Here is a 19,317-nt window from a genome sequence, read left to right as displayed (position 1 = left end):
TTTCCTTATTATATAAGATACTCAATTTAGGTGTTACTCTTGTATTTTATCTTCTTATCACGCTGTAAATATATCCTTATCTCGTATCTTTTACACTGCTTTATTTCAAATCCTTACATTTGTTACCCCTTTCGTTTCTAGTTAAATTTAGGCATGTCTTTGCTAAAATTTTGTCAAGAAACGATGCACTTATTTCGGTAAAAAAAATTGTCTGTTTAATATAATTAATGAAATAAAAGATCTCTGAACATGCAGTTTGAATTGTCAAGATTTTTGTGCTGGTTAATTATTTTTTCCTTGTATGGGCAAGTATTTGATTTGTAGCATATGCTTGTTTGTTTTAATTGGAAACAACCGATGATTGTATTTGGATATAGCAAGTCTCTGTATTATTTTCATAAATCTATGATTTTGATTATTTTTAGTGTTTACTTTATTCCAAATTGAGTGATATCAATCTTTTCTTTGTTAAGCACAAGAAGTGTGACTATTGGTTTGCTGATATCCCATGATAGTTTATTACAACCCCGTTTGCTTTAATTTCACTTGATACTATTTCTTAAATTTGTTTTTATGTTGAAATCAATAACTGTTATTCATTCAATGACTGAATAATTAATATCCAAGTACAATTTCAATACCCATAAGAAGAATTTAGCTGATCCGACCCCCGCCCAAATTTGAGCACTCGGAGGATATGACCCGCCGCCGCGACAGCCCAGTCGAGGGGGCCGCAATCCGACAGCCGGCACATGCTCCCAGCCGACCAACCAGATCAGTTAGGTCACATCCGTGGCATTTATCAAAAACCAAACATATAAAGCTGATGGCAACAGCAAGAAAACATTAAAAGCTCCAAGAGGTCCACCTTATAATACAGTTTGCCGACGAGACCTCCCTTATAGTGAGCCAGTGAACCTACAAACCATTTCATTGTTGTATAAAGTAAAACAAGTAAAATGAAGGATTAACAACAGGCAGGCCCAGTGGAGACAAGAGAAGAGTCTTGCATAACAAATCGTAGGTTGCAAGCAAATGAAAATATAAAATTTTGCACACAGAAAAAAGTAAAAATTACGGAGCAAATCAGCGAACTCACTACACCAAATATACAATGAATCAGTAGTTGGCAAGTGGCCTCAGAGGAAGCATTTAAGTAAAAACAACAGGAACAATAGTCAATACCCGTAAGGAATAGTTTGTCCGACCCGCCCAAAATTTGGACACACGGTGGAAGCGACCCGTCGCCGCGATTGCCCAGACGAGGGGGTCGCGATTCGAACACCCGCACATGTGCCCAGCCGGACAACCAGTTCGGCTAGGCACATCCGTGGCATTTATTAAAAAGATCCAACTTTACAGAATTTTTTTAAAAACAGGTGACGGCCCCAGCAATAGGAAATTAAGCTCCGAGAGGTTCGCCTTATAATGCAGTTTGCCGACGAAACCTCCCTTATAGTGAGCAAAGTTTACAGACCATTCCAACAGATACATGGTTGCAGTAACATAGTATACAAAATTGCATAAAATATTGTTATGTCTGCCTTCATAAAAGGATAAAACAGTTATATAAAAATCGAACCAAAAACGTTCCAATAAATAATAATGAGATGCAATAGAGTGAGATTAAAACTAATATGTTTGAGGCAGGGCAGGTGGTCGCATAGTAGCACTCCAAGGAGAAGCAAGAAGAGCAATGAGGCCAAGTTTAATCCATGTGTAAGGAGTCCAAGAGATCATCTGGTGTCATAATGTCCACCAAGGTACGTTTGATAATCTCGATAATAGCCTGTTTTTGTACTTAAGGTCTGAACCAAAGTGTCATGTCGTTCATGTTATGGAAAAGGTTACCACGAAGTGTCCGAAATTTTTCGCACTAGGTGATAAAGTGTCTGAGGGATTGATACCTTCCACAATATTTACGGCTAGCAGTGGCCTGAAATAGTCTAGCTTGGTGCTCGCCGAACACTCCGTGACCAGTAAGGAACTGATTCAGAAAGAAATCACTAGAAAGCCTATTCTCCTTGACATTTGGGAGTGTCTCCCATTAGTTGTGTTTGACCACCTTGACCACCTGCCAAATCGCATTGCTTACCCACCTCAACCTGTAAATTAATTTGTGGTTTCGTCAGAGGATAAAAGTAGTCGATCCCGCCATGTTTGGCTAGCATATAGCTGATATGCTAGTCAATACCCATAATATTATTATTATGAAAGGTCTCTTCCAGTACAAGATATGGTCAGCATAAATTCACATTATCTTATAACAAATAAAATATTTCCTTTGCAATAAAAGCGTTAATTAAGTTTTATGCGGCATATAAAAATCTCTTTCTTTCAGACTAGAGGAAGTCTTTTCATAGCAAAAATGTAGAAAAATATACGCATTTTTTATCGCTTTCACAGTATTAGAAAATTTTAATGTAAAAGTAAACTTATTTTTTAAATATTTTATAACTTTTGCAATTGTATTTTTATACTTAAAATATTGTTCAAAATCATCCTCGAATGATACAGATATTCAAAAAAATAATGCAAATGAATTTACATTGCAAACATTTATTACATAATTTAGATTTCCCTTTAGGTACAGAATGTTTAAAACAAAAAGAATTAGAATACACAAAAAGAGGAAAAAATTATAAATCAGTGAAATGCAGATTGGAATGATTCACTAACTACTGCAGCAGATTGTGCTGCAGAACCATAGTTGACATTTCCAATGCTAGCTGAACCAAGAATATGAATCAAAGCTGCGATCAATTCAACGAGTGCTTGTATAGTAACTTCACATTCAGAAGCTCCGGGATTACCAGCTCTTACTTGAGACATTACAGTTCCAATTGTATTTGAAAGATTTGAAGCATTAGCTGTACCTCCAGACACTAATTTTGACGCAACAAAAGAAATTCGAGAAGTTGATGCTGGAGACGAAATCGCCGATGCTGCAGCGGATGCTGCTGCGGCACCTGATTCACCTGGTCCATAACCACCGGGTCCATATCCACCTGAACCTCCTGATCCACCTGCTGCAGCGGCTGCTGCTGCGGCTGCGTCACCTGATCCGCCGGGTCCATAACCACCTGGACCATATCCACCTGGTCCGTATCCACCTGGTCCACCTGCTGCTGCAGCGGCTGCTGCTGCGGCACCTGATCCTCCTTGTCCATAACCACCTGGTCCATATCCACCTGGTCCACCAGATCCACCTGCTGCTGCAGCAGCTGCTGCTGCGGCACCTGATCCTCCTGGTCCATAACCGCCTGGTCCATATCCTCTTGAGCCTCCTGATCCACCTGCTGCAGCGGCTACTGCTGCGGCTGCGTCACCTGATCCGCCGGGTCCATAACCACCTGGACCATATCCACCTGGTCCGTATCCACCTGGTCCACCAGATCCACCTGCTGCTGCAGCGGCTGCTGCTGCGTCGCCTGATCTTCCTGGTCCATAACCACCTGGTCCATTTCCTCCTGAACCTCCTGATCCACCTGCTGCAGCGGCTGCTGCTGCGGCTGCGTCACCTGATCCACCGGGTCCATAACCACCTGGACCATATCCACCTGGACCGTATCCACCTGGTCCACCAGATCCACCTGCAGCTGCAGCGGCTGCTGCTGCGTCGCCTGATCCTCCTGGTCCATAACCACCTGATCCATAACCACCTGGTCCATTTCCTCCTGAACCTCCTGATCCAGCTGCTGCTGCAGCAGCTGCGGCTGCGTCGCCTGATCCTCCTGGTCCATAACCACCTGGTCCATATCCTCCTGATCCACCTGCTGCAGCGGCTGCTGCTGCGGCTGCGTCACCTGATCCGCCGGGTCCATAACCACCTGGACCATATCCACCTGGCCCGTATCCACCTGGTCCACCAGATCCACCTGCAGCTGCAGCGGCTGCTGCTGCGTCGCCTGATCCTCCTGGTCCATAACCACCTGGTCCATATCCTCCTGAACCTCCTGATCCACCTGCTGCTGCTGCGGCTGCGCCGCCTGATCCTCCTGGTCCATAACCACCTGGTCCATATCCTCCTGAACCTCCTGATCCACCTGCTGCAGCGGCTGCTGCTGCGGCTGCGTCACCTGACCCGCCGGGTCCATAACCACCTGGACCATATCCACCTGGCCCGTATCAACCTGGTCCACCAGATCCACCTGCAGCTGCAGCGGCTGCTGCTGCGTCGCCTGATCCTCCTGGTCCATAACCACCTGGTCCATATCCTCCTGATCCACCTGCTGCAGCGGCTGCTGCTGCGGCTGCGTCACCTGATCCGCCGGGTCCATAACCACCTGGACCATATCCACCTGGCCCGTATCCACCTGGTCCACCAGATCCACCTGCAGCTGCAGCGGCTGCTGCTGCGTCGCCTGATCCTCCTGGTCCATAACCACCTGGTCCATATCCTCCTGAACCTCCTGATCCACCTGCTGCTGCTGCGGCTGCGCCGCCTGATCCTCCTGGTCCATAACCACCTGGTCCATATCCTCCTGAACCTCCTGATCCACCTGCTGCAGCGGCTGCTGCTGCGGCTGCGTCACCTGACCCGCCGGGTCCATAACCACCTGGACCATATCCACCTGGCCCGTATCAACCTGGTCCACCAGATCCACCTGCAGCTGCAGCGGCTGCTGCTGCGTCGCCTGATCCTCCTGGTCCATAACCACCTGGTCCATATCCTCCTGGTCCACCTGATCCACCAGCTGCTGCAGCGGCTGCTGCTGCGGCACCTGATCCTCCTGGTCCATAACCGCCTGGTCCATATCCTCCTGAACCTCCTGATCCACCTGCTGCTGCAGCGGCTGCTGCTGCGGCACCTGATCCTCCTGGTCCATAACCACCTGGTCCATATCCTCTTGAGCCTCCTGATCCACCTGCTGCAGCGGCTGCTGCTGCGGCTGCGTCACCTGATCCGCCAGGTCCATAAGCACCTGGACCATATCCACCTGGTCCGTATCCACCTGGTCCACCAGATCCACCTGCTGCTGCAGCGGCTGCTGCTGCGTCGCCTGATCCTCCTGGTCCATAACCACCTGATCCATAACCACCTGGTCCATTTCCTCCTGAACCTCCTGATCCACCTGCTGCTGCAGCAGCTGCGGCTGCGTCGCCTGATCCTCCTGGTCCATAACCACCTGGTCCATATCCTCCTGAACCTCCTGATCCACCTGCTGCAGCGGCTGCTGCTGCGGCTGCGTCACCTGATCCGCCGGGTCCATAACCACCTGGACCATATCCACCTGGTCCGTATCCACCTGGTCCACCAGATCCACCTGCAGCAGCAGCGGCTGCTGCTGCGTCGCCTGATCCTCCTGGTCCATAACCACCTGGTCCATATCCTCTTGAACCTCCTGATCCACCTGCGGCTGCGGCTGCGTCGCCTGATCCTCCTGGGCCATAACCACCTGGTCCATATCCTCCTGAACCTCCTGATCCACCTGCTGCAGCGGCTGCTGCTGCGGCTGCGTCACCTGATCCGCCGGGTCCATAACCACCTGGACCATATCCACCTGGCCCGTATCCACCTGGTCCACCAGATCCACCTGCAGCTGCAGCGGCTGCTGCTGCGTCGCCTGATCCTCCTGGTCCATAACCACCTGGTCCATATCCTCCTGAACCTCCTGATCCACCTGCTGCAGCGGCTGCTGCTGCGGCGGCGTCACCTGATCCGCCGGGTCCATAACCACCTGGACCATATCCACCTGGTCCACCTGATCCACCTGCTGCTGCAGCGGCTGCTGCTGCTGCACCTGATCCTCCAGGTCCATAACCGCCTGGTCCATATCCTCCTGAACCTCCTGATCCACCTGCTGCAGCGGCTGCGTCACCTGATCCGCCGGGTCCATAACCACCTGGACCATATCCACCTGGTCCGTATCCACCTGGTCCACCTGATCCACCTGCTGCTGCAGCGGCTGCTGCTGCGTCACCTGATCCGCCGGGTCCATAACCACCTGGACCATATCCACCTGGTCCGTATCCACCTGGTCCACCAGATCCACCTGCTGCTGCAGCGGCTGCTGCTGCGTCGCCTGATCCTCCTGGTCCATATCCACCTGGTCCATAACCACCTGATCCATTTCCTCCTGAACCTCCTGATCCACCTGCTGCTGCAGCAGCTGCGGCTGCGTCGCCTGATCCTCCTGGTCCATAACCACCTGGACCATATCCACCTGGCCCGTATCCACCTGGTCCACCAGATCCACCTGCAGCTGCAGCGGCTGCTGCTGCGTCGCCTGATCCTCCTGGTCCATAACCACCTGATCCATAACCACCTGGTCCATTTCCTCCTGAACCTCCTGATCCAGCTGCTGCTGCAGCAGCTGCGGCTGCGTCGCCTGATCCTCCTGGTCCATAACCACCTGGTCCATATCCTCCTGATCCACCTGCTGCAGCGGCTGCTGCTGCGGCTGCGTCACCTGATCCGCCGGGTCCATAACCACCTGGACCATATCCACCTGGCCCGTATCCACCTGGTCCACCAGATCCACCTGCAGCTGCAGCGGCTGCTGCTGCGTCGCCTGATCCTCCTGGTCCATAACCACCTGGTCCATATCCTCCTGAACCTCCTGATCCACCTGCTGCTGCTGCGGCTGCGCCGCCTGATCCTCCTGGTCCATAACCACCTGGTCCATATCCTCCTGAACCTCCTGATCCACCTGCTGCAGCGGCTGCTGCTGCGGCTGCGTCACCTGACCCGCCGGGTCCATAACCACCTGGACCATATCCACCTGGCCCGTATCAACCTGGTCCACCAGATCCACCTGCAGCTGCAGCGGCTGCTGCTGCGTCGCCTGATCCTCCTGGTCCATAACCACCTGGTCCATATCCTCCTGGTCCACCTGATCCACCAGCTGCTGCAGCGGCTGCTGCTGCGGCACCTGATCCTCCTGGTCCATAACCGCCTGGTCCATATCCTCCTGAACCTCCTGATCCACCTGCTGCTGCAGCGGCTGCTGCTGCGGCACCTGATCCTCCTGGTCCATAACCACCTGGTCCATATCCTCTTGAGCCTCCTGATCCACCTGCTGCAGCGGCTGCTGCTGCGGCTGCGTCACCTGATCCGCCAGGTCCATAAGCACCTGGACCATATCCACCTGGTCCGTATCCACCTGGTCCACCAGATCCACCTGCTGCTGCAGCGGCTGCTGCTGCGTCGCCTGATCCTCCTGGTCCATAACCACCTGATCCATAACCACCTGGTCCATTTCCTCCTGAACCTCCTGATCCACCTGCTGCTGCAGCAGCTGCGGCTGCGTCGCCTGATCCTCCTGGTCCATAACCACCTGGTCCATATCCTCCTGAACCTCCTGATCCACCTGCTGCAGCGGCTGCTGCTGCGGCTGCGTCACCTGATCCGCCGGGTCCATAACCACCTGGACCATATCCACCTGGTCCGTATCCACCTGGTCCACCAGATCCACCTGCAGCAGCAGCGGCTGCTGCTGCGTCGCCTGATCCTCCTGGTCCATAACCACCTGGTCCATATCCTCTTGAACCTCCTGATCCACCTGCGGCTGCGGCTGCGTCGCCTGATCCTCCTGGGCCATAACCACCTGGTCCATATCCTCCTGAACCTCCTGATCCACCTGCTGCAGCGGCTGCTGCTGCGGCTGCGTCACCTGATCCGCCGGGTCCATAACCACCTGGACCATATCCACCTGGCCCGTATCCACCTGGTCCACCAGATCCACCTGCAGCTGCAGCGGCTGCTGCTGCGTCGCCTGATCCTCCTGGTCCATAACCACCTGGTCCATATCCTCCTGAACCTCCTGATCCACCTGCTGCAGCGGCTGCTGCTGCGGCGGCGTCACCTGATCCGCCGGGTCCATAACCACCTGGACCATATCCACCTGGTCCACCTGATCCACCTGCTGCTGCAGCGGCTGCTGCTGCTGCACCTGATCCTCCAGGTCCATAACCGCCTGGTCCATATCCTCCTGAACCTCCTGATCCACCTGCTGCAGCGGCTGCGTCACCTGATCCGCCGGGTCCATAACCACCTGGACCATATCCACCTGGTCCGTATCCACCTGGTCCACCTGATCCACCTGCTGCTGCAGCGGCTGCTGCTGCGTCACCTGATCCGCCGGGTCCATAACCACCTGGACCATATCCACCTGGTCCGTATCCACCTGGTCCACCAGATCCACCTGCTGCTGCAGCGGCTGCTGCTGCGTCGCCTGATCCTCCTGGTCCATATCCACCTGGTCCATAACCACCTGATCCATTTCCTCCTGAACCTCCTGATCCACCTGCTGCTGCAGCAGCTGCGGCTGCGTCGCCTGATCCTCCTGGTCCATAACCACCTGGACCATATCCACCTGGCCCGTATCCACCTGGTCCACCAGATCCACCTGCAGCTGCAGCGGCTGCTGCTGCGTCGCCTGATCTTCCTGGTCCATAACCACCTGGTCCATTACCTCCTGAACCTCCTGATCCACCTGCTGCAGCGGCTGCTGCTGCGGCTGCGTCACCTGATCCGCCGGGTCCATAACCACCTGGACCATATCCACCTGGTCCGTATCCACCTGGTCCACCTGCTGCTGCAGCGGCTGCTGCTGCGTCACCTGATCCGCCGGGTCCATAACCACCTGGACCATATCCACCTGGTCCGTATCCACCTGGTCCACCAGATCCACCTGCTGCTGCAGCGGCTGCTGCTGCGTCGCCTGATCCTCCTGGTCCATATCCACCAGGTCCATAACCACCTGATCCATTTCCTCCTGAACCTCCTGATCCACCTGCTGCTGCAGCAGCTGCGGCTGCGTCGCCTGATCCTCCTGGTCCATAACCACCTGGACCATATCCACGTGGCCCGTATCCACCTGGTCCACCAGATCCACCTGCTGCTGCAGCGGCTGCTGCTGCGTCGCCTGATCCTCCTGGTCCATAACCACCTGATCCATAACCACCTGGTCCATTTCCTCCTGAACCTCCTGATCCACCTGCTGCTGCAGCAGCTGCGGCTGCGTCGCCTGATCCTCCTGGTCCATAACCACCTGGTCCATATCCTCCTGAACCTCCTGATCCACCTGCTGCAGCGGCTGCTGCTGCGGCTGCGTCACCTGATCCGCCGGGTCCATAACCACCTGGACCATATCCACCTGGCCCGTATCCACCTGGTCCACCAGATCCACCTGCTGCTGCAGCGGCTGCTGCTGCGTCGCCTGATCCTCCTGGTCCATATCCACCTGGTCCATAACCACCTGATCCATTTCCTCCTGAACCTCCTGATCCACCTGCTGCTGCAGCAGCTGCGGCTGCGTCGCCTGATCCTCCTGGTCCATAACCACCTGGACCATATCCACCTGGCCCGTATCCACCTGGTCCACCAGATCCACCTGCTGCTGCAGCGGCTGCTGCTGCGTCGCCTGATCCTCCTGGTCCATATCCACCTGGTCCATAACCACCTGGTCCATTACCTCCTGATCCACCTGCTGCAGCGGCTGCTGCTGCGGCTGCGTCACCTGATCCGCCGGGTCCATAACCACCTGGACCATATCCACCTGGTCCGTATCCACCTGGTCCACCTGCTGCTGCAGCGGCTGCTGCTGCGTCACCTGATCCGCCGGGTCCATAACCACCTGGACCATATCCACCTGGTCCGTATCCACCTGGTCCACCAGATCCACCTGCTGCTGCAGCGGCTGCTGCTGCGTCGCCTGATCCTCCTGGTCCATATCCACCAGGTCCATAACCACCTGATCCATTTCCTCCTGAACCTCCTGATCCACCTGCTGCTGCAGCAGCTGCGGCTGCGTCGCCTGATCCTCCTGGTCCATAACCACCTGGACCATATCCACCTGGCCCGTATCCACCTGGTCCACCAGATCCACCTGCTGCTGCAGCGGCTGCTGCTGCGTCGCCTGATCCTCCTGGTCCATAACCACCTGATCCATAACCACCTGGTCCATTTCCTCCTGAACCTCCTGATCCACCTGCTGCTGCAGCAGCTGCGGCTGCGTCGCCTGATCCTCCTGGTCCATAACCACCTGGTCCATATCCTCCTGAACCTCCTGATCCACCTGCTGCAGCGGCTGCTGCTGCGGCTGCGTCACCTGATCCGCCGGGTCCATAACCACCTGGACCATATCCACCTGGCCCGTATCCACCTGGTCCACCAGATCCACCTGCTGCTGCAGCGGCTGCTGCTGCGTCGCCTGATCCTCCTGGTCCATATCCACCTGGTCCATAACCACCTGGTCCATATCCTCCTGAACCTCCTGATCCACCTGCTGCAGCGGCTGCAGCTGCGGCTGCGTCACCTGATCCGCCGGGTCCATAACCACCTGGACCATATCCACCTGGTCCACCTGATCCACCTGTTGCTGCAGCGGCTGCTGCTGCGGCACCTGATCCTCCTGGTCCATAACCGCCTGGTCCATATCCTCCTGAACCTCCTGATCCACCTGCTGCTGCAGCGGCTGCTGCTGCGTCGCCTGATCCTCCTGGTCCATAACCACCTGATCCATAACCACCTGGTCCATTTCCTCCTGAACCTCCTGATCCACCTGCTGTTGCAGCAGCTGCTGCTGCGTCCCCTGATCCTCCTGGTCCATAACCACCTGGTCCATATCCTCCTGAACCTCCTGATCCACCTGCTGCAGCGGCTGCTGCTGCGGCTGCGTTACCTGATCCGCCGGGTCCATAACCACCTGGACCATATCCACCTGGCCCGTATCCACCTGGTCCACCAGATCCACCTGCAGCTGCAGCGGCTGCTGCTGCGTCGCCTGATCCTCCTGGTCCATAACCACCTGGTCCATATCCTCCTGAACCTCCTGATCCACCTGCTGCAGCGGCTGCTGCTGCGGCTGCGTCACCTGATCCGCCGGGTCCATAACCACCTGGACCATATCCACCTGGCCCGTATCCACCTGGTCCACCAGATCCACCTGCAGCTGCAGCGGCTGCTGCTGCGTCGCCTGATCCTCCTGGTCCATAACCACCTGGTCCATATCCTCCTGAACCTACTGATCCACCTGCTGCTGCGGTTGCTGCTGCGGCTGCGTCGCCTGATCCTCCTGGTCCATAACCACCTGGTCCATATCCTCCTGAACCTCCTGATCCACCTGCTGCAGCGGCTGCTGCTGCGGCTGCGTCACCTGATCCGCCGGGTCCATAACCACCTGGACCATATCCACCTGGTCCACCTGATCCACCTGCTGCTGCAGCGGCTGCTGCTGCGGCACCTGATCCTCCTGGTCCATAACCGCCTGGTCCATATCCTCCTGAACCTCCTGATCCACCTGCTGCTGCAGCGGCTGCTGCTGCGGCACCTGATCCTCCTGGTCCATAACCACCTGGTCCATATCCTCCTGGTCCGTATCCACCTGGTCCACCAGATCCACCTGCTGCTGCAGCGGCTGCTGCTGCGTCGCCTGATCCTCGTGGTCCATAACCACCTGATCCATAACCACCTGGTCCATTTCCTCCTGAATCTCCTGATCCACCTGCTGCTGCAGCAGCTGCGGCTGCGTCGCCTGATCCTCCTGGTCCATAACCACCTGGTCCATATCCTCCTGAACCTCCTGATCCACCTGCAGCAGCGGCTGCTGCTGCGGCTGCGTCACCTGATCCGCCGGGTCCATAACCACCTGGACCATATCCGCCTGGCCCGTATCCACCTGGTCCACCAGATCCACCTGCTGCTGCAGCGGCTGCTGCTGCGTCGCCTGATCCTCCTGGTCCATATCCACCTGGTCCATAACCACCTGGTCCATATCCTCCTGAACCTCCTGATCCACCTGCTGCAGCGGCTGCAGCTGCGGCTGCGTCACCTGATCCGCCGGGTCCATAACCACCTGGACCATATCCACCTGGTCCACCTGATCCACCTGTTGCTGCAGCGGCTGCTGCTGCGGCACCTGATCCTCCTGGTCCATAACCGCCTGGTCCATATCCTCCTGAACCTCCTGATCCACCTGCTGCTGCAGCGGCTGCTGCTGCAGCGGCTGCTGCTGCAGCGGCTGCTGCTGCGTCGCCTGATCCTCCTGGTCCATAACCACCTGATCCATAACCACCTGGTCCATTTCCTCCTGAACCTCCTGATCCACCTGCTGTTGCAGCAGCTGCGGCTGCGTCCCCTGATCCTCCTGGTCCATAACCACCTGGTCCATATCCTCCTGAACCTCCTGATCCACCTGCTGCAGCGGCTGCTGCTGCGGCTGCGTTACCTGATCCGCCGGGTCCATAACCACCTGGACCATATCCACCTGGCCCGTATCCACCTGGTCCACCAGATCCACCTGCAGCTGCAGCGGCTGCTGCTGCGTCGCCTGATCCTCCTGGTCCATAACCACCTGGTCCATATCCTCCTGAACCTCCTGATCCACCTGCTGCAGCGGCTGCTGCTGCGGCTGCGTCACCTGATCCGCCGGGTCCATAACCACCTGGACCATATCCACCTGGCCCGTATCCACCTGGTCCACCAGATCCACCTGCAGCTGCAGCGGCTGCTGCTGCGTCGCCTGATCCTCCTGGTCCATAACCACCTGGTCCATATCCTCCTGAACCTCCTGATCCACCTGCTGCTGCGGCTGCTGCTGCGGCTGCGTCGCCTGATCCTCCTGGTCCATAACCACCTGGTCCATATCCTCCTGAACCTCCTGATCCACCTGCTGCAGCGGCTGCTGCTGCGGCTGCGTCACCTGATCCGCCGGGTCCATAACCACCTGGACCATATCCACCTGGTCCACCTGATCCACCTGCTGCTGCAGCGGCTGCTGCTGCGGCACCTGATCCTCCTGGTCCATAACCGCCTGGTCCATATCCTCCTGAACCTCCTGATCCACCTGCTGCTGCAGCGGCTGCTGCTGCGGCACCTGATCCTCCTGGTCCATAACCACCTGGTCCATATCCTCCTGGTCCGTATCCACCTGGTCCACCAGATCCACCTGCTGCTGCAGCGGCTGCTGCTGCGTCGCCTGATCCTCCTGGTCCATAACCACCTGATCCATAACCACCTGGTCCATTTCCTCCTGAATCTCCTGATCCACCTGCTGCTGCAGCAGCTGCGGCAGCGTCGCCTGATCCTCCTGGTCCATAACCACCTGGTCCATATCCTCCTGAACCTCCTGATCCACCTGCAGCAGCGGCTGCTGCTGCGGCTGCGTCACCTGATCCGCCGGGTCCATAACCACCTGGACCATATCCACCTGGTCCGTATCCACCTGGTCCACCAGATCCACCTGCAGCTGCAGCGGCTGCTGCTGCGTCGCCTGATCCTCCTGGTCCATAACCACCTGGTCCATATCCTCTTGAACCTCCTGATCCACCTGCTGCTGCGGCTGCGTCGCCTGATCCTCCTGGGCCATAACCACCTGGTCCATATCCTCCTGAACCTCCTGATCCACCTGCTGCAGCGGCTGCTGCTGCGTCGCCTGATCCTCCTGGTCCATAACCACCTGGTCCATATCCTCCTGAACCTCCTGATCCACCTGCTGCTGCGGCTGCTGCTGCGGCTGCGTCGCCTGATCCTCCTGGTCCATAACCACCTGGTCCATATCCTCCTGAACCTTCTGATCCACCTGCTGCAGCGGCTGCTGCTGCGGCTGCGTCACCTGATCCGCCGGGTCCATAACCACCTGGACCATATCCACCTGGTCCACCTGATCCACCTGCTGCTGCAGCGGCTGCTGCTGCGGCACCTGATCCTCCAGGTCCATAACCGCCTGGTCCATATCCTCCTGAACCTCCTGATCCACCTGCTGCAGCGGCTGCTGCAGCGGCTGCGTCACCTGATCCGCCGGGTCCATAACCACCTGGTCCGTATCCACCTGGTCCACCTGATCCACCTGCTGCTGCAGCGGCTGCTGCTGCTGCGGCACCTGATCCGCCGGGTCTATAACCACCTGAACCATATCCACCTGGTCCGTATCCACCTGGTCCACCAGATCCACCTGCTGCTGCAGCGGCTGCTGCTGCGTCGCCTGATCCTCCTGGTCCATATCCACCTGGTCCATAACCACCTGATCCATTTCCTCCTGAACCTCCTGATCCACCTGCTGCTGCAGCAGCTGCGGCTGCGTCGCCTGATCCTCCTGGTCCATAACCACCTGGTCCATATCCACCTGGTCCACCTGATCCACCTGCTGCTGCAGCGGATGCTGCTGCGGCACCTGATCTTCCTGGTCCATAACCACCTGGTCCATATCCTCCTGAACCTCCTGATCCACCTGCTGCAGCGGCTGCTGCTGCGGCTGCGTCACCTGATCCGCCGGGTCCATAACCACCTGGTCCATATCCACCTGGTCCACCTGATCCACCTGCTGCTGCAGCGGATGCTGCTGCGGCACCTGATCTTCCTGGTCCATAACCACCTGGTCCATATCCTCCTGAACCTCCTGATCCACCTGCTGCAGCGGCTGCTGCTGCGGCTGCGTCACCTGATCCGCCGGGTCCATAACCACCTGGACCATATCCTCCTGGTCCGTATCCACCTGGTCCACCTGCTGCTGCAGCGGCTGCTGCTGCTGCGGCACCTGATCCTCCTGGTCCATAACCGCCTGGTCCATATCCTCCTGAGCCTCCTGATCCACCTGCTGCAGCTGCTGCTGCTGCGGCTGCGTCACCTGATCCGCCGGGTCCATAACCACCTGGACCATATCCACCTGGTCCGTATCCACCTGGTCCACCAGATCCACCTGCTGCTGCAGCGGCTGCTGCTGCGTCGCCTGATCCTCCTGGTCCATAACCACCTGATCCATTTCCTCCTGATCCACCTGCTGCTGCAGCAGCTGCGGCTGCGTCGCCTGATCCTCCTGGTCCATAACCACCTGGTCCATATCCACCTGGTCCACCTGATCCACCTGCTGCTGCAGCGGCTGCTGCTGCGGCACCTGATCTTCCTGGTCCATAACCACCTGGTCCATTACCTCCTGAACCTCCTGATCCACCTGCTGCAGCGGCTGCTGCTGCGGCTGCGTCACCTGATCCGCCGGGTCCATAACCACCTGGACCATATCCTCCTGGTCCGTATCCACCTGGTCCACCTGATCCACCTGCTGCTGCAGCGGCTGCTGCTGCTGCGGCACCTGATCCTCCTGGTCCATAACCGCTTGGTCCATATCCTCCTGAGCCTCCTGATCCACCTGCTGCAGCGGCTGCTGCTGCGGCTGCGTCACCTGATCCGCCGGGTCCATAACCACCTGGACCATATCCACCTGGTCCGTATCCACCTGGTTCACCTGATCCACCTGCTGCTGCAGCGGCTGCTGCTGCGGCACCTGATCCTCCTGGTCCATAACCACCTGATCCATTTCCTCCTGAACCTCCTGATCCACCTGCCGCTGCAGCAGCTGCGGCTGCGTCGCCTGATCCTCCTGGTCCATAACCACCTGGTCCATATCCACCTGGTCCACCTGATCCACCTGCTGCTGCAGCGGATGCTGCTGCGGCACCTGATCTTCCTGGTCCATAACCACCTGGTCCATATCCTCCTGAACCTCCTGATCCACCTGCTGCAGCGGCTGCTGCTGCGGCTGCGTCACCTGATCCGCCGGGTCCATAACCACCTGGTCCATATCCACCTGGTCCACCTGATCCACCTGCTGCTGCAGCGGATGCTGCTGCGGCACCTGATCTTCCTGGTCCATAACCACCTGGTCCATATCCTCCTGAACCTCCTGATCCACCTGCTGCAGCGGCTGCTGCTGCGGCTGCGTCACCTGATCCGCCGGGTCCATAACCACCTGGACCATATCCTCCTGGTCCGTATCCACCTGGTCCACCTGCTGCTGCAGCGGCTGCTGCTGCGGCACCTGATCCTCCTGGTCCATAACCGCCTGGTCCATATCCTCCTGAGCCTCCTGATCCACCTGCTGCAGCTGCTGCTGCTGCGGCTGCGTCACCTGATCCGCCGGGTCCATAACCACCTGGACCATATCCACCTGGTCCGTATCCACCTGGTCCACCAGATCCACCTGCTGCTGCAGCGGCTGCTGCTGCGTCGCCTGATCCTCCTGGTCCATAACCACCTGATCCATTTCCTCCTGAACCTCCTGATCCACCTGCTGCTGCAGCAGCTGCGGCTGCGTCGCCTGATCCTCCTGGTCCATAACCACCTGGTCCATATCCACCTGGTCCACCTGATCCACCTGCTGCTGCAGCGGCTGCTGCTGCGGCACCTGATCTTCCTGGTCCATAACCACCTGGTCCATTACCTCCTGAACCTCCTGATCCACCTGCTGCAGCGGCTGCTGCTGCGGCTGCGTCACCTGATCCGCCGGGTCCATAACCACCTGGACCATATCCTCCTGGTCCGTATCCACCTGGTCCACCTGATCCACCTGCTGCTGCAGCGGCTGCTGCTGCTGCGGCACCTGATCCTCCTGGTCCATAACCGCTTGGTCCATATCCTCCTGAGCCTCCTGATCCACCTGCTGCAGCGGCTGCTGCTGCGGCTGCGTCACCTGATCCGCCGGGTCCATAACCACCTGGACCATATCCACCTGGTCCGTATCCACCTGGTCCACCTGATCCACCTGCTGCTGCAGCGGCTGCTGCTGCGGCACCTGATCCTCCTGGTCCATAACCACCTGGTCCATATCCTCCTGAACCTCCGAATCCACCTGCTGCTGCAGCGGCTGCTGCTGCGGCTGCGTTACCTGATCCGCCGGGTCCATATCCACCTGGTCCGTAACCGCCTGGTCCATATCCTCCTGAACCTCCTGATCCTCCTGCTGCTGCAGCGGCTGCTGCTGCGTCGCCTGATCCCCCTGGTCCATAACCACCTGGTCCATTTCCTCCTGAACCTCCTGATCCACCTGCTGCTGCAGCAGCTGCGGCTGCGTCGCCTGATCCTTCTGGTCCATAACCACCTGGTCCATATCCACCTGAACCACCTGATCCACCTGCTGCTGCAGCGGCTGCTGCTGCGGCACTTGATCCACCTGGTCCGTAACCTCCTGGTCCATATCCTCCTGAGCCACCAGATCCACCTGCTGCTGCAGCGGCTGCTGTACTAGTAGCACTATCATTTCCTGATGCTTGGGCAAACATACTGATCATAGTACGGATTTCATTAACAAAAGCAGGATTTCTGCTTCCTGTTGTTTCGTAAAATGCCGCATCTAAAGCACTTGCTATGGCATCAGTAGTCGCTCGAACATTCTGACCGCTTGCATCCGATACGGCAATTTCTGCTACTGCAGATGCGAAGGCTGTGTTTAAAGCTTGCATTTTGTGGGGAGTTATATTTCCTTTCATTCCGCCCATTGCTCCCATCATTGTTTCTCCTATAGAACTCATATCCTCCATTTGGTCTTGCGAAAACGCTCCACAACTTCCAGCATAAGTCATAAAACTTTTAACAAACGCATCAGCTCTTTCATTGCTAGTCCATGGTGTATTGTGATTCCCTACAGCAAACTTGCTGTGAAGGCATACAGCTAGCAAAAAAGCTAAAGAAAGTCGACTGAACCAAAACATCTTTAAGTAAAGCTCGACTGAATACTTTTCCTGTTCCTCCTGCCTCCTTTTTATACAGCAGTTTTCGTGAGAAGGAGCAGGTTTGTCAATATCATATGACGCGAGCTTTGACGCAAATGCCATCTTCAGGTGTAAATACACCTGCTTTTCAGTGCGACGTGGAACATTTTACGTAGCATTTTTTTGAATAATTTGATATCTGTTAAGCCTTATGAAAATTTTATGTTTAGCCTTATTAAACTTAAAATGATCGTTTTTTATACAATTTTTGATGGCTTGAACTACAGTGCTGAGATTCATGAACATTTTATTATTTAACAGTAATTTATTAATACATTATCTTAATGAATTCGGTATAATTTTTATTCGGTGCGAAAAGAGGATGTGTTTCAATTTAAAATTTTGGAAGCAAATATTTTTTTTATTTTCTGTTTCCATTCACGTTGATTTGCAGATCTTGAGTTTGAAATAAATTGAGGGTAAAATTTTTATTGGAAATATCACATTTTCCTAACATTCATCTTTTTGAAGAAATCATTAAAATCATTTCTTCTTGGCTAATTTGAAATCCTCAATCATTTTTAATCATGACGGCAATGGTTTAAAATTTTGAACTTTTATTTTAATGACTTAAAGTATTTTGTAAGCGTCCCACTCCGATCGTAAGGACACGATTCTCGGCATTTTACCGAAGTCAAGCATCACTGGCGTCAGGTTGGGTGACTGCAATGAGATCGAGGGTACGAGGTATGGATCCTTCATTAAAATGTTCTACCCTACATTCTACCTACTACCGTACATTATAACGTTCTACCTAAGGGTCGTCGGGCTACCGAAGTGGGGAGGGGGATCCTCTGCAGAGGATCAAAATTGTGATGGCATGTTTTCGAATCATCTTCAAGGAGGATTCCGCCGCCAATAGCCCATTGAACAGCTCCAGTGCAACGTAAATAAATTACAACTAATACTTAAAATTATATCTATGTTTTTTAAAATCGATTCAAAATATTTGCCGCAACTTCGAATTTTACAAAAATATTTTAGTTGAACAGAGAACTTGATTTTTTTTTAAATGAATCTTCTTATTTAAATTTTTTAATACGAAAAAAAATATGTTCTAGTTTCTGTAGAGTACGCCAAATTGAAGCGAATCTTATCAAAAACATTTTTAAAAAAATACTAATTCTTAGAAATAATTCCTTTTTTTTAAAGCCTATTTTGTTTCTAATTACTTTCTTTTTCTGAATACGTTTTACAAATAAATCAAAGTATTGTTTTAGTCAGGGGTTAAAATCTATTTTTGTGCGTGTGTATTCAGAAACATAATCACGCTTCATGCTAATTCAGAATTGTAATGAATAAAATCACATACCAAAAAGATAATCTTAGTTTAGAGAAAAAAAGCGTAAAAATAAATATTTGCTTACAGTTTATAATTGCGCAATCTTATTGTTTACTTTTCTCTTAAGAAGAGTTTCTAAAATTATATACATAGTCAATTTGAAAAAATAAACTCACCATTCCATAATCAGAACGTCCCGCAGTGGACTGATCGTTAAGACACGGTTCCCAGCAGATCACCGAAGTCAAGCATCACTGGCTGCGGTCAGTGTGCAGGTGGGTGACCACTTGGATCAGTTTGCGTAGGGACCGAGGGTGTACGGTATGGGTCCTCGTTAAACTGTGCTACTGTAAAGTGCTCGACTATGCGAGCAGGTCGTCGGGATACCGAAGCGGGGGTGCCATCCCCTGCGCAGAGGATCAAAATTGTGATGGCATGTCTTCGGATCATCCTCCGGGATGCTTCCCAGACCGTCGCCAATAGCCCATTGTGCACCTCTAGTGCGGCGTAAATTCACAGCAACAACAACATAATCAGAACAATGAGAA

The 19,317-nt window shown here is 54.9% G+C and overlaps 1 protein-coding gene across 1 annotated transcript; it reads right to left on the bottom strand.

The window, feature by feature from the left end:
• Positions 1 to 2,543: 2,543 nt before the first annotated feature.
• On the bottom strand, positions 2,544 to 17,480 carry LOC107454281 (uncharacterized). Its single transcript, XM_087151549.1, is given in 4 exon segments — positions 2,544 to 5,177; positions 5,226 to 5,465; positions 5,505 to 15,650; positions 15,690 to 17,480. Coding segments are annotated over 4 exon segments (14,655 nt in total). The 5' UTR covers positions 17,428 to 17,480; the 3' UTR covers positions 2,544 to 2,646.
• Between the last annotated feature and the right edge of the window lie 1,837 nt (positions 17,481 to 19,317).

This window comes from Parasteatoda tepidariorum, chromosome 9, assembly GCF_982258835.1.
Source record: "Parasteatoda tepidariorum strain Cologne lab strain chromosome 9, Ptep-v5.0, whole genome shotgun sequence".
Taxonomy (NCBI): domain Eukaryota; kingdom Metazoa; phylum Arthropoda; class Arachnida; order Araneae; family Theridiidae; genus Parasteatoda; species Parasteatoda tepidariorum.
This window is presented reverse-complemented; position numbering and strand designations above follow the sequence as displayed.